General features: G+C 39.9%; 1 protein-coding gene across 4 annotated transcripts in view; it reads right to left on the reverse strand.

Moving 5' to 3' along the window:
- The window catches only part of SAAL1 (serum amyloid A like 1), a 57,604-nt gene that overhangs the window by 26,204 nt on the left and 11,852 nt on the right, over positions 1 to 19,548 (reverse strand). For 2 of the 4 annotated variants that reach the window (XM_070274931.1, XM_070274929.1), the window contains exons 5-12: positions 17,973 to 18,032; positions 17,468 to 17,583; positions 16,946 to 17,126; positions 14,917 to 14,999; positions 14,637 to 14,825; positions 7,419 to 7,612; positions 5,682 to 5,774; positions 4,394 to 4,474 (exon numbers count right to left, since the gene is read on the reverse strand). In XM_070274931.1, the coding sequence (XP_070131032.1) occupies positions 4,394 to 4,474; positions 5,682 to 5,774; positions 7,419 to 7,612; positions 14,637 to 14,825; positions 14,917 to 14,999; positions 16,946 to 17,126; positions 17,468 to 17,583; positions 17,973 to 18,032 (997 nt within the window). Of the gene's footprint in view, positions 1 to 1,015; positions 3,957 to 4,331; positions 4,475 to 5,681; positions 5,775 to 7,418; positions 7,613 to 14,636; positions 14,826 to 14,916; positions 15,000 to 16,945; positions 17,127 to 17,467; positions 17,584 to 17,972; positions 18,033 to 19,548 lie in introns of those variants that run through there. The other 2 variants (XM_070274930.1, XM_023646154.2) reach the window with 2 other exon arrangements.

Raw genomic sequence — 19,548 nt, forward strand, 5'->3', positions numbered from 1 at the left:
TGAGCACGCATTGTATATCTGCTTTAGACACTCCCTATGGCAAGAGCAAAGGCCCTTGAGATAAAGGTGCAACTTCTCTCCCCCTCCCAACGTTGGCATCTCCTTAAGGACTAAGTATCTTTCCTTAGGCTAGGAATTGATTGCCTTGCTCACCTGTGACCACCCAGCTTGAGACAATAGACTTGCCTCCTGCTACGCCCTCTGAGAGAGCAGACCCACTACCTGCTGTGTCCATCAAGCGCTGTGCCGACAGGGCAATCTTGTGACTATTGTGGGAGGGACATTCCAATCACATGTGAAACACCCTCTTTGAGGGTATATAACCACCCTGTGTACCCCCACTTCTTTGGAGTGCTCTGTTCCTTTGTGGAAAGACTCTCCCGGGCTATAATCCTAAGATTTAAGCTCAGAATAAACTCACCCGTATTTTCATTTATAGATTGGTTATGGATTATTTTTGTCGACATGCCTCATCAAAAAAAATATATATGTTGAAAGGCGGCTTTTAAACTTCTTTTTCCACTTACATGCCAATAATCCAGGGTACCTAATCCAAAGCCAAGGCAATGGGAAATGTTGAAGAAAGAGTAGAAAGCCTTCTTATCTACAAAGTTGGATCAACCAAGAAAACAATTTAGCTATATCCCATTAACAGCAGGTGATAAAATACCTTAAAAAAAAAAAAAACGCAGTAGGCAGACGGAGAACATGTCTTCTGTGTTCTGGTCTTAAGTGGCTTAGATACTTCAAAATCAAACTCAAATTTAATTAGAAATAGAATGACATATTTAACAAATGCTAACTCAAGTTCCTCTTGTTATTTCTCCCCTCCCCTGCAATAAAGGACAGGCAAAAGAATGAGTTTCAGTTTCATTTGTAGGTATACCTCCAAATTTCACATTTATGCTTCTGGAGAAAGCACCGTTTCAAAACATCACTGTAATTAATGTAAGCATGAATTTTTTTTTGGTGAATTCATCAGATTGTGTAGATTAAAAAAGTTTTAACATTGCTCTTTTTTTCTTTTTAAAGCATGCTTGTTTTAGTGAGGAAGATTGGCCCTGAGCTAACACCTGTTGCCAATCTGTCTCTTTTTTAAAAATTTTTCTTTCCAAAGCCCCAGTACATAGTTGTATATCCGAGTTGTAGGTCATCCCAGTTCTTCTGTGTGGGATGCTGCCACAGCATGGCTTGATGAGCAGTGTGTTGGTCTGTGCCCAGGATCCAAACTGGCAAAGCCTGGGACACCAAAGTGGAGTGTGTGAACTTAACCACTCGGCCATGGGGCCGGCCCTCTGCTCTTTTAAAAAAACTGTTTATTATAATTTATAGATTTAGGAAGTTTTGAAACATATCAAAATAAGTACTATGAACATATACACCACCTCATGCTGTTACAATAGCAATTAGTAACAAGTAAACAGGGCAGGTCCAAGCCAGAAATGGGAAGCAGACAGTAACCTGGACATCACCAGCCTTCTCACAACATATCCGTTTTCTCCCTTTGTAACTCACCAGCTTTGAGCTGCACTCTTTCCCTCAGATACCAAGATCCTTGTGCTCCCCCTTTTAAAACGTGCTCTCAGGAAAACAAAAGGTGAAATTCATATGTACTGAGGCAAACATAACTAATAAATCAGAGTTTTACTCTCATGGGGTTATTTGCATCTTAACTGTTAAACTTCAAGAGATAACAAGAGGCTCCAGCCCGGTGGTGCAGTGGTTAAGTGCGCACGTTCCACTTTAGAGGCCTGGGGTTCGCCAGGTCGGATCCTGGGTGCGGACATGGCACTGCTTGGCACACCATGCTGTGGTAGGCGTCCCACATATAAAGTAGAGGAAGATGGGCATGGATGTTAACTCAGGGCCAGTTTTCCTCAGCAAAAAGAGGAGGATTGGCAGCAGTTAGCTCGGGCTAATCTTCCTCAAAAAAAAAAAAAAAAAAAAGAGAGAGAGAGAACAAGAACGGAGTGTGTAGCATTGGCCAGCAGGTAGGAGTGGTTTCACCTTGAAATCTCATGTTAAACACAGCCACGTTCAGCCTGTGGATAAGGTTAGCATTGAAGACATGCAAATACACATAAAGCAAACCTATCAAGATCTTAATTTTACAGTTCAATTCTTTTCAGCAGGGACATTGTCAACAATGAAACCACCTTCACATCAGAAAATGTATATCTCTTCCCAATAACACTATCTCCTGTGTTTATCAGCAAAAGTTACTCAAGGAAAGAATACAAAGTGTGAGGCAAGAACAATGCTTTAAAGCTAAGAATATTCTGCAATCAACTGGGAATGGGCTACTCTAGAAGAGTTTAAAGGCTGGCTTTGTCATTCATAACTGATATTTTCTTAAAATCTATTAAAAATTCTGTAACCAAGCAAAGAAAGGATTATTGAGGATCTGGTTAACAACTAACATAATCTGTCAAGTGTTTTTCAGACAAAAAGAAACTATGTGTTCTGTAGAAATCACATATAGAGAAATGACATGGTTTGCAGAAAGACCTCCACAAAATATTCCAGCACCAGATGTCCTGAAGTTACCTAAACTATTTAGCATCTTAAATTCTCCTCCCTGGGAGGGTCCAAAAAGCCATTTTTAGATCATATAGTGTATGTAGTAACATGTATACATGCTATGCATGTGCCTTAAAAGAACACAGTGAACACAGCTGTTACAGCTATTATGCAAATCAACCTGGATCTTCCGCCCTCTTTTGCAGAGTCTCCATGAGCACTGAGCTCGGGGAGACACTGCTTTGGGAGTTATCCCCAGTGTTCTCCATTTGCTTGCACAGGTAATAAAGCTTTCTTCACCTATTTCTGCTTGGTTGTGCTTTTTGGCTCCGCACTCACCAAGAGATGAACCCACTGAGTTTGGTTACGATTCCACTTTCAGTAACTGAAATAATGCAAACTGGATGCTTCCATAAGTGTACTTGGTTGATTCTCTGAATATATTTCATTAGGAAGCACTACAAAGAGTGATAAAAGTATGAGAGAGAAAATCATGGATAGCAGTTTGTAAACGATCAAAAGTAACTCCCTCAATCTTAATTTAAAAACTCTGAACTCACTAAAGCAAATCATTTTCTAAAACCCAACCACTGGAATCATGCTGAAAAAGAGATTTTTGCTAATGCGCTTTCATCAAAATGTTAGCACTTCTATCTTCACACATACACAAAGAAAAAAAACAGAACTGTAACAAAGCTAAACTACTAACTGCTTCTGAGTTGTTACTAACACTCTGGCACAGAATCAACAAAATTAACAATCACAAAATGGCTCAAATATTTTGCACACTGTGGCAAACACCATGGATCAACTATCCAAAAGCCATTCATATCTCCCTTCTGTCTTGCCTCCCTCTCCTACAGAGGCTGTAAAGGGAAAAAACTTGACCCCAAACATCTGCAGTTAAGGATGGCCACGTGATGTGGTTCTGGCCAGGGAGCGCTGTCCTTCCAAAACAGAAAGGTGAAGATTTGAGAGGATAAAGCCCCTTTGCATCTTTCTCCTCCCCACTCCCCGAATGTAGATGGAAGATTCAGAGACGTCATAGTCCCCTTAACCACAAGATAATAAATATGAACACAAAGGTCTATATGGCAGATCACGTGGGGAGGTGAAAGGAATCAGGGTCCCTGAGCAACCAAATCGGGTCTGGACTACCCACCTCCGGATTTCTTATTGCACAAGATACACAAAAGCTATTGGGTTAAGTTACGATAGTAGGGTTTTCTATTAGTGTAGCTGAATGCAGCTGCAGTGGATACAAATTTTGGGGGTGAGCCCAGTGGCACAGTGGTTAAGTCTGCGCACCCTACTTCGGCGGCCCAGGTTCATAGGTTTCAATCCCAGGTGCAGACCTAGCACTGCTCCTCAGGCCATGCTGTGGGGCATCGCACCTAAAAGAGGAAGACTGGCACAGATGTTAGCTCAGGGCCAATCTTCCTCACAAAAGAACAAACAAAAGAAAAACAAGAAGTAAGAAATAATAAAATAATTAAAAAAATTTTTTTCATGTAAAAATCACATTAAAGATTATGAAGAAAATCCTCACCAACCCCTCAAATATTCTAAAAAGAACCTCAATGATAAGCTTGCATATTTTTGTTTTCTTTATCTGAAGATGACAAATACCACACAACAAATACAAAAAGAGGGGGGAGGGGGCCTTGATGGTGGTGAAACTCCAGATTCCAATGCCAAATAAAAGTGAGGTGGGGCTGGGGGAGGGAGAGGGGCAGGAGTGTAATCCCAGACAACTATGACCTAATACAGGCTTTATCTAATACTTCCTATTCATCAATTTCAACCGCCAGTGAAGAAAATAAAGTTTATTTCTTGGCCAGAGGAGATTCCAATTCAGTTTTTAAGTGTGAACCTTCGAACTTGGGAAGGCCTCCTCCAGGTCATCAGCCAGAGTCTCATCAACTTCACGCAGGACTCTCAGGAAGTCTTCCACCTGTGAGTCACACAAAAGACCCAAAACCTAAGCAGGGAAAAGGGTGGTTTAAGGTACTAACTGTTGACTATAAAAATGCTCTACTGTGGTTTCTAAACAGTTCAGTGGAAAAGAAACGTTAACAGACTCCTGGAGGACAGTCAAGGTACCTCCTGGCTGGTCCTCTGAAACATCAGGAGGGAACCAGCCCTCACCATTTTGTTTCACTCTTGAACTAGTATTTATCTTCCTGCTGCTTCCCCTTTAGGGTCCATTATTAGAGTTTATCACCATCCTCCTTGCTGACATGTCCCCTCACTCCCACATTCCATACTTCATTTTCCGAAAAAAGTTCTTATTTTGGGGCCAGCCTGGTGGCACAGCAGTTAAGTTTGCATGTTCTGCTTTGGCGGCCTGCGGTTTGCCGGTTCAGATCCCAGGTGCAGACCTATGCACTGCTTGTTGAGCCACGCTGTGGCAGCGGTCCCACATATAAAGTAGAGGAAGAGGGGCACGGATGTGAGCTCAGGGCCCGTCTTCCTCAGCAAAAAGAGCAGGATTGGCAACAGATGTTAGCTAGGGCTGATCCTCGTCAAAAAAAAAAGTTCTTATTTTGAAATTACCTCTAATGGTAGCAAATGTGATGTAATTTGAAGACCCATAAAACCTACTGACTAATCCTACCTAAGAATCTTATTTTTGCTTAATATATATGCTGTCTACTTTGTAACAGAAAGGGGTCAGATAAATTCAGTGTTGATTTCTTTCTCTTAAAATTAGAATCGTGGGGCCAGCCCAGTGGCATAGTGGTTAAGTCCATGTGCTCCACTTTGGCAGCCTGGGGTTCATGGGTTCGGATCCCAGGCGCAGACCTACACACCGTTTGTCAGGTCATGCTGTGGAGGCAACCCACTTACAAAATGGAAGAAGACTGGCACAGATGTTAGCTTAGGGACAATCTTCCTCAAGCAAAAAAGAGGAAGACAGGTGACAGATGTTAGCTCAGGGCCAATCTTCCTCACCAAAAAAATAAAATAAAATTAGAATTGTGATTCAGGCTAGTCCCCTGAATTATCCAGCAGTCATCTATCTGACAAAGGCATTAAGTCGGGTCAATTGTATGCACTATCTTTTTTGACAATGGCCTCAGAGATTAAGCACTTACTTAAAAACACTTTATTTAGTAATCCTCTGGAACTCAGCAACCTGTACATTCACTCATACTCACCACAGGGCTATAGAAAGGAAGAAGATTTTGAAATGCACAGGAACACTTCTGTTTGCTTAACTGGCCCTCCTTTAGTCCCTGAGCTACAGTCTCCTGAAACAGACACAAAAAACCATTTAATGTCAAAAAAGGAAAACTTCTAAAGCTTTATCTGGTAAATAAATACAAATGAGTATCTACAATTCCTACTGATCCTACAGGCATTTCAAATGTCCCAAACTGAACCCAGCATCGTTCCTCCTCCTGTCACCCAAACACGCGCTCCACTAGTCCTTAGGGCACGAGCACCCACCCGCCCTGCTGCACAAACAGAAACTCGGGACACAGCCAGGACCTTCCTCCTCTGCGGCTGACCCCGCCGAGGTGCTTAATCTACTCTCCTCAATCTCACTCATCCCACCCCTCCTCTCCAACCACACTTCCACTGTTTCGGCTCTTATTATTTTTCAGATTATTCTTGAAGATTATCAACCACCAGAGCCTGCTGGCTGGTCTCTGGGCCTCCAGCCTCAGTGCTCTCTAATCCTCTCCATTGCTTCTGGAGTAATCTTCCTAATCAGATCATATCACTTGATGCTTAAAAAAAATCCTTAGTAGCTCCTCAGTTTCTTCAAGATTAAATCTACCTTCTATTAATTACATCATAGAAGAATTTTCATGACATATCCCTGGTCTGTTCTCAGCCCACCTTCCTCCTATCTTCCTGTCACTTAAAAATAAACAAACATCTATGTCCCTCCCTCCAAAAAAAACAAAAGCAACAGCAAACAATGGGAGAAATTTTTGTAATGAATATGCAAAAAATATATTATTGCCCAAGGAGTTCATGCAAATAATCAAAATAGAGAAATTCACAAAGCAGGAAACATAATATACAAATATATGGAAAGGTTTCAACCTCCATATAACAGAAAACATAAATCAAAATAAAGCACAATTTATCACCTGTTGAACTTTACTTGATATAAAAATTATAATACCCAATAATAAGGATCAAGTAAAACTAACATGTTACATACTTTGTTAAAAAAACATTTTGGCAATATGTAGCCATTACGCCTCAGTCATCTTCACTTTTATAATGTCAAACCTTATAATCTAACTTCTGAAAATCTATGCTAAGGTAACAACTCCAAATCTGGAAAAAGAAAGCACGACAATTCACACAAAAACCAAATCAGCAGAATAACAGAAACTTGTTTCAAAAACTATTCTTCTTGAAAAAATTCAATGAATGTGTTCTTCATAGTTATATTGATAAATGTATTTTTTTTGTAAAATACATGGATAGAAAGTATGCTCAAAGGAAGAATATGCTAATTATCCCGAACATATTCAGGAAGAATATTCCTTAAAACAAGTTTGCAGTAAATTTTGAAAATTGATTTTTGGGCAAATTGGGTATTAAACTGGCTCTCAGTGAGAAGTCTTTCAGCGAATTTAGAGTCAGGAAAAGTGCTTATAATATAATGTTAAGTGAAAAGAGCAGTCTATAAAAATTGTGTATACTGGGTTATAAGTACATGAAAAATACACATATAAATACACCAAACCACATCAGTTGCTGGTTTAAGATTATAAACTTATGGTGCTAAGTTTTTTCTTTCTCTATTTCCCTAAATTTATGTAATATGTTATACTACTTTTGTATTTTAAAAAACAATAGTAATAAAGTTTGGAGCATTAAGCAATTCACACTTTCTTTTCCTGAAGAAATTATCAATGCTTCTTCCTTACCTTTGTTAAGACCTGAAAAATAATAGAAAGAAATTCACATGAAATATCCTTTAAGATTTTCAAGTGGAAATCATCTTGGGTTAAATCAGACTTTTTAGTTTCTCCTGTGCGAGACTCTGCCGAGTCCTCTGGCTTCTTCTGACAATGTTCTGTATTTTGCAGGACACGAATCAGGCTGTCAATTAGAGGAAGATCTAGTGTACAAAGAAACCAAGAGGCACGGAATTAGCCAGTTAAATTTGGTCTTTCACACATTCATTCATTTGCACTGAACGCCTACTAGTGCTGGACACTGCATCCTATAGATACAGCGGTAAACAAGACCGTCAAGGCCACAGCCTTCCAGAGGCTTAAATAAGCTAATGAATAAAACGGATCATTTCAGATTTTGCTAAGTTCTATGAAGGAAATTAAAGGGGACTCTAATAAAGCAGCCGGCAGGGGAGGCTCTCTGAAGAGGTGACAGTGATTCGAGAACTAAAGGGTAAGAAGCATCAATGTGAAGAGCCCAGGAAAACATTTCAGGCAGAGGGAACAAATGCAAAAGTGCCACACAGGCAACGTCAGGGAAGGTCTGAAGAACAGACAGAGGGCCAGCGCGGCTCACGCCAAGTGGGCAGGGGCAGGAGGCACACGAGGAGGTCAGAGTCGGACAGGAGTCCCACCGTGCAGGGCCTTGGAGGCCACAGAGAGAAAAGATTTAAACTTTAAACTGGATCATAAAGATCTTAAACGAAGCTTTTAAATTGTATGTTTTATTAAGTTAGCTTCAAAAATAGTATGATTTCTTAAAAGACTGAACAGTCATTTTAATTAACCTATAATAAAAATCGAATGTAAAAAATAAAACTACAACTCAGACTCAAACTATATGCTATAGCATGAACATGATTCAATCACTGATTCTAACCCTACCATTTCTGCTTAATAGTTACAAATCCAGGAAAAAGTTTTCTTTAGCATTGAATCAATATCTTAATTTAAAAAAATCTAACTTCACTTCCAAACTTAGGTCATTTACAATACATGGAAACAACATTTAAAAAACTAGCAACCAGAGAAGTTGTATTCCTTACTTCTCAACTCAGTGTCACCTCTTTAAGCACCTCCCCTGTCTGGTGGCTTTATTATACTCCCTTTGGCTTTACTCCTCCTCTCGCACTTGTGTTGTCACCAGCCCTCGACTCTGACAGTGAGTCCTTCACTCCATGATTTCCCTGCAGGTCGCATCAATCTATGCCACACCAGGCTCCCTTCGCCCTCCCTCACCCCCAGCCCTAACTCTGCAAAGCCCCTGTTCAAGGCTCAAGGCAGGATAAGGAAGTGAGTGTTAATTAGTGGCTTAGAGTCAAAGGAGTGCCTTTAATCCTTACTCTCTCACCCAATCATAAAAATCATACATAAAGTTTTGGGAAGTGAGGGAAGGATAAAGAACACTGAGTCACATAACATCAAGAAAGATGTGCTTCTTCCAGACAGAGAAAGACGAACTCTGTATGACTCCACTCATAGGTGGTAGTTAACATATAGACAAGGAGAACTGATCGGTGGTTACCAGGGGAAAGGGGGGGGGTGGGGGAGGGCACTAAGGGTGAAGTGGTGTACCTACAACATAACTAATAATGATGTACAACTGTAATTTCACAAGGTTGTTAACTATCATAATCTTAATAAAAAAAAGAAAGATGCACTTCTAATATTCCAAATAAAAACTCTCTGTATGATTTTCAACAGAAAGCGCATATATACAAGGAAGTTAGAAAGAGCATCGGGCTCAAGGTCAACATTTCTCCCCTCTTCCTTTTAGAAATCACCAAAGAAACAAAGAGAATAAGCAACAAAACCCAGATTCCAGTTTGGATAAACTAAGAGACAGCTGAAACCTTAAACACAAGGCAAGTGGGAATAATGTCAAAGGCAGGGTAAATCAAGTGGGGGGGGGCATGAAGAAGTGATGAGAGGACGCGTGAGGCTGCAGGTCTCACAAGGGCCAGAAAAGTCCGCTTTTCTAAGGTTAAGCACATTCCTCTGAGGCACAAATCTAGAATCCCTTGTTTGCAACAGCGGGAATGGAGTGTGCAAGACAGCCGGTGCTTCCTTAGGGTTCTAAGAAACAGAGGAAGAGGGGGAAATGAGTAATTCCACAGACAAGCCACATAGACAGGAAGCAAATGCCAACGGGAAACGTGAGTCTTTACCATGGCTACCTCGTACCTGGGAAAAAGAGCCAGGAGACTCAGAGACCCAACTCCCGTTAGCCTAGAACACAGCCTCAGCCATTCTCCTACATGAGCTTCCTGGAAAGAGTTAATCCAGGAAAAGCCCAATTCATTCAAAGATGAGTACGCACAAAGAAACCAGCATAGGAGCAACACAAAGACACTAAAAGAAAAAAGAAAGAAAGGAACAAGAAAAACAAACGACAGACAAATAATACTCATCAAAAGAAGTTGATATGAAGCTGATAGTGTTAAGATAACATTTGGCCATGAGCTTTAATACAACATGTAATTAAACACAAAACAGAGATGAAAGAGCTCAGACTAAAGAACGAATGATGACAGGAGAGAAAACCTGAGCAGGTAGAACTCAAGGCAGAAGTTAAAAGAAGAAATTAAAGCCACCACAGAAAGTAAGGCAAAGCTGACAGGTGCACAAAGGAGAGTGGATGCTGCTGAGAACACAGCCCAGGCATGGAGGGGGTAAAGGACAGCAAAACAAAGGGAATGAAACAAGAAGTTCCCTTAAGTGGAAAAAATAACAGTTAGGGAAGACAGGAAAGGTGATCTGACATAAAATTCTAACTCTCAAAGAAGAAACTCAAAAGGATGGAACAGAACAAATATTTTAAAATGTAATTCGAGAATGCCACCTTCAAGTGTTGAATTTGTAGTTTGAAAGCACCAGGGGAAAAGGGATAAGAAATTGCCAACACTGAGATATATCCTTTAAGTTATTAGATTTTAAGAATTAAAAAAAAAATTGGGGTGTAGTTATAATTATATTTTGAGAGCAGTTATAATTATAAAGGTAATTCCTAGACCAAAAATACACATCTTTCTAAATGTTAGAACTCCACACAGAAACAAAACAAATAAGCCATATGCTGTTTATTTAACTATAAATATACATAATGGAAAATATACCACGACAGCATTCAGAGCAAACATAAATACCATATCAATACATTTAAATGAGTCAAAATCATCTATTGAACAAAAATTAAAACCCCTACAACAGAGTATTTAGAAAGGTTGAAAAGACAAAGATCGGCAGAGGTATCAGTGGCAAATGCAAACAGAAGGAAAACAGGGTGTGAAGTTTTTGGCTGATATGCAGGATTCAGGCCAAAAAAGCATGAAAGGAGACCCAGATGGGCAATTTATAAGGAATCTCTATATACCAAATGACGTAATACTCATTAAGCAAAATACAAATGATAAAACGAGAAACAGACAGACATAGTAGTCGTAAAAGATATCAATTTTCCTCTCATCCTACATTAAATCAAGACACAAGAAAGCACTAAGGCTACAGAAGAGCTCGTCAGCATGACAACTGACAGCTCCAACATTTATATTCCAGCTCAGGCCTTCCCCTCAGCTTCAGATCAGAATCTCCTGCTTGGCACCTCCACTTGCACATCAAAAAGACATCTCGAACATACGTAAAACCAGTCTTTCATACAGCCACATGCAAAAGAATGAAAGTAGGCCATTATCTTTTGCCATACAGAAAAGTTAACTCAAAAGGGATCAAAGACTTGAAAGTAAGAAGTGAAACTATATAACTCCTAGAAGAAAATATAGGCAGTACACTCATCGGTCTTAGAAGGATCTTTCTGAATACCATGCCTACTTGGGCAAGCGAAACAAAAGAAAAAATAAACAAATGGGACTTCGTCAGACTAAAGAGCTTATGCAAGGCAAAGGAACCCAAGAACAAAACAAAAAGACAATCCACCAACTGGGAGAAAATATTTGCAAATCATATATCTGACGAGGGGTTAATCTCCAAAATATATAAAGAACTCATATAACTCAACAACAAAAAAAACAAACAACTCAATCAAAAAATGGTCAGTGTATGGGCCCAGTGACACAGTGGTTGAATTTGTGCACTCCGCTTCAGTGGCCTGGGGTTTGTCTGTTCAGATCCTAGGTGAGGACCTAGCACCACCTGCAAAGCCATGCTGTGGTGGCATCCCACATAAAATAGAGGAAGATTGGTACAGATGTTAGCTCAGCAACAATCTTCCTCAAGCAAAAAGAGGAGGATTGGCAACAGATATTAGCTCAGGGCCAATATTCCTCACACACAAAAAATAAAGCCTCATTACAAAATGGCCAGAGGATATGAACAGACATTTTTTCAAAGAAAATATACAGATGGTCAACAGGTACATGAAAAGATATTCAACATCACTAATCATCAGGGAAATGCAAATCAAAACTACAATGAGATATCACTCTACACCCGTTAGAATGGCTACAATTACCAAGACAAAAAAATAACAAATGTTGGAGAGGACGTGAAGGAAAGGGAACCCTCATACCCTGCTGGTGGGAATGCAAACTGGTGCAGCCACTATGGAAAACAGTATGGAGATTTCTCAAAAAATTAAAAATAGAAATACCATACGACCCAGCTATCCCACTACTGGGTATTTATCCAAAGAACTTGAAGTCAACAATTCAAAGAGACTTACGCCCCCCTATGCTCACTGCAGTATGATTCACTATACCCAAGACAGGGAAGCAACCCAAGTGCCCATCGACTGATGAAGGGATAAAGAAGATGTGGTGTATATATATACAACGGAATACTCCTCAGCCATAAAAAAAGACAAAACCATCCCATTTGCAACAACATGGATGGACCTTGAGGGTATCATGTTAAGTGAAATATGCCAGACAGAGAACGACAAACACCGTATGATTTCACTCATATGTGGAAGATAAACTACCACATGGACAAAGAAAACAGATTAGCTGTTACCAGAGGGTAAGGGGGTTGGGGGTGGCCACAAAGGATAAAGGGGCACATATATATGGTGATGGACAAATAACAATGGACAACTGAAATTTTTCAACGTTATAAACTATTATGACCTCAATAAAAAGAAATAATAATAAAAAACAACAAGAAAACCCCCAGTCTTTCCTCCTAAAAGTTCTCATCACAAGGAAAAAGCATTTTTTTGTAACTATGTGAGGTGATGGACATTAACTAAACTCACTGTGGTAATCATTTCACAGTATATGTACACCAAGTCACTACGCTGTACACCTTAAACTAGCACAGTGCTGTATGTCAATTATATCTCAAACTGAAAGAAAAACAAACAAAAAAAGTCTTTCCCATCTCAGAAAATGGCAACTCTTTTGGACAAAAATGCCAGACATAATTTGACTTCTCTCCTCTCACCCTCCCCATCCTATCTGTCAGCAGATCCTATTGGCACTACCTAAAAATGATCGCAATCTGACTATTTGTTCCACCACCTCCACTGTTACCACCTTGATCCCTGTTGTATCACCTCTTGCGTCAAGTTCACACAGCCTTCCAACTAGCCCCCTGCATTTCTTATCAACATGGCAGCCAGAGGGACCTAGTAATGTCAGCACGTCTGTCCATCCTCTGCTCCAAAGCCCCCACAGCGCCCGATCTCACTCAGAGTAAAAGGCTGACCCGGACCTTCACTCTCCAGCCCCTCTCGCCTGCCTGGCCTGTTTGCTGGAGCCCCCAGCCACACAGGCCTCACTGCCCCTCCTCAGACATTCCAGGCACACTTCCCACTCAGGGTTTGACACCTGCGGCCCCTCTGTCTGGAATGCTCTCCTCCCCACGTAGTCACGGGACTCACTCCATTATTTCCTGTAGGTCTGCACTCAAAGCCACCTTCTCAATGAGGTAACTTATCTACCATAAATGCAGAAAAGACACTTGAAAATATTCAACATTCATTTTTGATTAAAAACTCTAATAAAATAGGAATAGATTAATATCTCCTTAAATGGTAAAACATAAATAGCTTAAGCTCAAAACAGCATCATGACAAATGGTGTAACTCCAGAATCATTCCTAATAAAGTCAGGAACAAGGTAAGGACGTTTTACCACCATTATTATTTAACACCAGAGGTATAAGGCAATCCATTAGATAAGAGAAAGAAATCAGAGGGAGAAAAGTGATAAAACATATCTAACTTAAACCCAAAGCAGTATCAGATAAAGCCCAAGATCATCACTGGAACAACTACTAAAAACAGTAAGAGAATTCAGTAAGGTTACTAGATGCAAAATATACAGAAATCAATAGCCTTCATATATTCCAACAGCAATAATCAATGGAAGAAAAGACGTCACAGACAACAGCAATACAAAACAAAACATCTAGGAATAAACCTAGTCAGAAATACGCAAGATCTACATGAAGAAAATCTTAGAACATTCTTGAGGACACAAAGTAAGACTTGAAAAAATGCGGAAGCACAACATCTTCTTGGATATGCTATAAATTTAAGATGATCTCAATAAAAATATCAGGAAGAGTTTCTGTTTTTGTAACTTGTCAAGCTAATTCAGTGTTAGACAAGAATAATACTCAAAAACTTTCTGAAAAATTAGAATGAAGGAGGACTAGCCCCACTAAGCATTAAAATACAAAGCTTTAATAACTAAAACACTATGGGTACTAATACACGAGTAGAGCAATGGAACCGAACAAAATGTACAGGGAAATTTAAAACACACTGATGATGAAATTTCACACTAGTGTGGATAAACTGGTTTATTCACAAACAACTGGGTAGCCCTTGGGAAGAAAGTTGAAATAATACCTCACATGTAACACCAGAAAAATTCCAGATGGGTCATGGATTTAATTGTAGTCGTAAAAGTCATTCTGTGAAAGACTACTTGTTTACATAGGAAAATATTCATTTCATACTTCTAAATGAAAAAAGTTGCCTAAAAAGCAGGACTGAAAATATATATGCATGTGAATGTATGGATGGTGGGGTTACAAGCACTATGCTTCCCTTTATAAATTTTATAAATTTTTTGTACAGAGTATGTAGTATTTTTGTAATCAGGGGCATAAAAGCAGTAAGAAAAAAAAAATGGGAGTAAAAACCTAAATGAAGAGCAAACACAAGCCTGGGCTTTAAAAATCTCATAGACTAGAACTTAATTCAGTGAACTAAATGATACTTGCCTTTTTCTATCTTTAGATACTCCTGTTCAGCCTGCGAAGCATAGATGGCAGACAACACTGAAAAAATAGAGGCTAGCACTGTTTTCTGTTCTTGAAGGATGATGGGGGGATCATCAGACTGGCAGAATTCATGGCAGACCAGGTCAAAAAGTAAATTCCAAGTGTCTTTTCCAGTATCAGGACACTGTACTTAATAAAGATGATAAAGAAAAGTAGTAATTTAAAAAAACAGAAAACAATTAAATGAGTAACCTTAGTTCTTCCCCATGAAGCATCTTACCAATTGCCTGGATTCCATCATCCACTGTGGTGAGCAGCTGTAAGATGTGCATGTAAACATCAAGCCCTTCTGGATTTTCAGAACTAAATACAAAAAGCAAAAGCACTGAATCAACAACTTTACTGTCTATGGGACTGCAATCCTTCATTCATTCAACAAATATTTATCGCTCTACTAGTCACTGCCCTAGGCACTGGGGATGAAACAGGGAATAGGAGAAAGTCTCCGTGCTCATGGGAGCTTACATTCTAATGGAGAAATCAGTCAAACAACAAACAAATATTACAGAATATAATCAACACACAGGACAAGAGATAAAAATTCTTTTTGGCACTGTCCCGCAAAAGCGACAGTGCAGAAACCTGGTAGGTGATACTCCATCATTCTCATTTACTTGAATAATCAGGACAAAAAATGCTAAAACTGTCATAGAGTGAATGATAGGCCCAGTGCACCAAGAATCAACAATAATGATATTCCTAAAACTTCACAGGATTATCCTGGCTCCCTCGCTGAGAATACTAAAACCATATTAGTATAATTTTTGTGATCAACAGTTTGGATTCCTAGAAACTCAGTCTTAGTTCTTCAGCCAAACAATTAAGTGAAGAAATAGCGAACAATTAAAAAGATGGTTCAGCAAATATTTAAGTACCTACTGTTTTCAGGCACTATGTTAGGGGCTGGGAAAACACAGACGTACAAGACACTGTCCCTACCTTCATGAAGTTTATGGTATAAAAGGAAAGAAGATAATTAAAGGGGTGATTACAGTAAAGTGCTATGAATGTAACACTAGAGGAAGTCCAAGGTGCCAGAGGACCGCATACCAAGCAGACTAGTTAGTCTGGAGAGCCAGGAAAGGCGTCCTAAGAGAAACGATGTTTATACAGAAACGTGAAGTGGCAAAGAAATGTTTAGGGTAGAGGAGACACAGAATGCAAAGCCTTAAAGGAGAGACAGCTTGGTTCAGCTGAAGAAATGAGAGAAATTTCACACGGTTGAAACACAGAGCACAGGGAGTAGGAGTGGAGAGGCCCTGTGCAGGACCTTCTAAGCCATGTTTTTAAAAAATATGGACCGAGGACTCAGGAAGACAACTGAAGAGATTGAAGCATGAAAGCGAGAAGATGAGCATGTGCTCTGGAAAGATGGCTCTACAGTGAGGCTTGGAAAGAGCAAGCCTGGAGACAGGGAGCGCAGGTGAGAGAATGTTGCTGGTGTCTAGCCGAGAGACGGAGGCCTGGTGATGGCATTGGTGGGATCCCAGAGACGGCCCGGAGCCAGGCCTGAGGGTGCCTGGCCAGGGGAAAGAGTGGGACGGGGAAAAGTCAGTAATGACTACCACGCTGCTTCCATATCATCCAGAAGGGATAACGACTGCATCACTCGCTGAGATTGACAACACTGAGAAGCAGGTTTGGGGGAAAGACGATGAGTTTAATCCTCACTTGGGTAAAGGACCTAAAATTAACAGGCTTTAATGTGGGTTATTAAGCACTAAGAATGCACAACTGACCATTAAGCAGATCAATTCATAAATTAACCTTCTAGTGACTAGCAATAAACAGTTCCAACGACCTACAAGACCTCGTAATCACTCCTGGCAAGACATCAGAGCCCAAAATCACTTATCCAAGACTGGCATATATATACACAAGGAACAGGAAAACAAACGATGTCTGACATTAACTGAAGAAGTTGTTAAACATTCAATGGAAAATAAAACACACGAATATCTTTTCTATTTGATTTAAATTACACAAAATTGCAGATTTTAAGGCAGTAATCATAATTAATACTGAAAAATAGCCTATACCTATGTAATATTAGAACAGATACTTTGTAACCATTACAATTCTTGCAAAGAGCCAATATGTTGTTACCACAAATATTAGCAGTGAACCAAACCTGACAAAGATCGGCTGTGTGCTAGTCATACTGCTGAAAGGAAACGAAAACTTTCATCCAAGGATATTTCTGGCTATTGGATTTGCCCAGAACATTTTACACCAAAGAGCTCGCCTACCGTACTTGTTTAGCAGCTTCAAGTACACAGGGCACAATTCTAAATGCTGGCTGCTCTTCAGACTCTTCCTGGGGTTGGTCCAGAGGCTGAACAGCCCCATTTCTAATCCACTCCAGCATTAGCTTTTCATCCAAATCGAAAAGCTTGTCCACAACCTCCCCGACCTTCACCAGCAAGTCAACTGCAGAGAATAAAACAGATACTGAAATGAGAAACAAAATTTTAAAAGCAGAAGGTTAATCAAAATTCCTAAAGCTATTCCAAGAAAGCCAAATCTTGCCAAAGGATTACTCATTCCAGGGGTGATTTATTTACCTCCTTTGTTTAAATTTGCTTGTCTTCCTTCATTTTTAAATGGGGGATTTTTAAGTGGAGTTTAAGAAGAAATTTTATATCTTGAATTGAAATACTTTCTCACCTCACACTTAGCGTTTTTTTAAATAACCTCTAGAAATAGTTACATGGTTTCCTAATAATTAAATACAATCAAAAAAACTTTTCTTAGATTACATTGTGCCTTACCATTTGTTGAACTTGACATAATGAAGCAGATGCTATCATAAATAGCTGGATGTTCTCGAATTCTTTCAACCCAGACACTGGCCACTTCTGTCTGGGAAAGGCAAGTAAGCAACAACCTGCACGATAAATGTGGACTTACTATCTTTATATCAAAACCAGTAAAGGAAATTCAAGAATGAAGAATTACCTCCATCGTCCTAGAATCTCTTACGAGCTAGTATACAGAATCCGTTTTTTTTTTTTTTTGAGGAAGATTAGCCCTGAGCTAACATCTGCCAATCCTCCTCTTTTTGCTGAGGAAGACTGGTCCTGAGCTAACATCCATGCCCCTCTTCCTCTATTTTATATGTGGGATGCCTACCACAGCATGGCTTGCCAAGCGGTGCCATGTTCACACCTGGGATTCGAACCAGCGAACCCTGGGATGCCGAAGCAGAACGTGCGCACTTAACTGCTGCGCCACCAGGCCTGCCCCTACAGAATCCATAAAAAGAGGAATGCATACCTGCTTGTTTCCAGCAAAGTAGGAGGGTCTGAATCATACAAAGAGTGCAATAATACCTGTCTACAAAAATAAAAAAGTTAACACAATACACCTCACTTCTCTCATTTCAAATACCAAGGTAGAGTTTTCATTTAATTTAGTCAACACTTTCACTGTGAAATATAGCATATATACAGAAAAGCTTATAAGATACAAATCTATACTTAGTGACTAATCATAAAGCAAACATTTATGTTTCAAAGGAACAGGACAGTGCTGCCCCTCTGCAGCCCGTGTGCCCCTTCCAATGACAGTCCTCTTTCCCACTTAGCAATGACTACCATCCTGACTTTTCCAGGATCATTTCTTTGCTCTACTCTATAGTTTATTATTCTATATATTTTGGTTTTGAACCTTATATGAAAGAAATTATATTCTACATACTCTTTCGAGCCTTAGTTCTTTTGCTCAACACCACATCTTTAAGATCTACCCACGTTGTTCCTGTAGCTACTGTTCTTTGATTCACTGCTGCAGAACATTCCATTGTATGAAGAGAACACAATTTATTTTTCCAGCCTACTACTGATGGACATCTGGGTTGATTCCAATTTGGGGCTATTTCAAACAAGGCTCCTGTAAGACTTTTTGTCCAAGTATCCTGATGGACACGTGCAGCTTCTCTGACCATATACCTATGAGTGGCATGGCTTGGTCACAGCATATTCGTATCTTCCAAGTGGACTAGATAATGCCCAACTGTTCTAAAGTGGTTGAACACATTTACGTCCCATCAGTAATGTAAATTGTTCCATATTAAATTTAAGATAAGCATTTAATTGAATTTACAAAACTTGTTAACATCACTCATTCTCAGGTTTTTGACAGGGTCCACTAGAGACCAAACATAATCCCGATCACTTACTCCATGAATGACTGGGAATTACTGAGGAACAAATCCCTTAAACTAGGATCTTAAAGCCCCCCCACACCTAGAAAAGGTAATCACCTCTGTTTTAGAGACCCAGGTACTTGAATCCTGCGATAAACCCTCACAGCCCCAGCTGACAATAAGCACCCAAAACACTTTTCCTAACCTATTGTGGGCACAAATTTCTTTGAGATTCTGATTAACAGCCATGAACCCTCCACCTAGAAAATGAATACACTCACCAAATTTAGCATGTAATTCCAGGGTGTTCTCAGACCTCTTAAAGTAACTACCAGGGTTTCCACCATTAAAATACCCTCTGCCTAAAACTTCCCTGTGCGTAGACGAGAACTAGCCTTCAAGCAGAAGCACAAAAGCCTTTGAATCCCAGCGGCAGCCCTGTATCTTCCAGTCTGTGGGCAAGTCTCTCCCCTGATCTAAGTCAGCGTTCTCAGGGTGACCCTGGTCAGAAAGCCTAGTCTCTCCAGACTCTAGCTCTCTGAGTCCTTGGATTCCCCGAGCCTAAACTGTTCTGGACTGTGCTCAGTGCCCCATCTCCAAGCTTTGCCCACTGGTTCTTATCTTATCTGGCTTACCACCTGCTGATGATTTATGTCCCTTTGCTACTGATAAAGAAAACAGGCCTAAAACCCAAATCATGTCCAT

Source organism: Equus caballus, chromosome 7 (assembly GCF_041296265.1).
Source record: "Equus caballus isolate H_3958 breed thoroughbred chromosome 7, TB-T2T, whole genome shotgun sequence".
Classification (NCBI taxonomy): domain Eukaryota; kingdom Metazoa; phylum Chordata; class Mammalia; order Perissodactyla; family Equidae; genus Equus; species Equus caballus.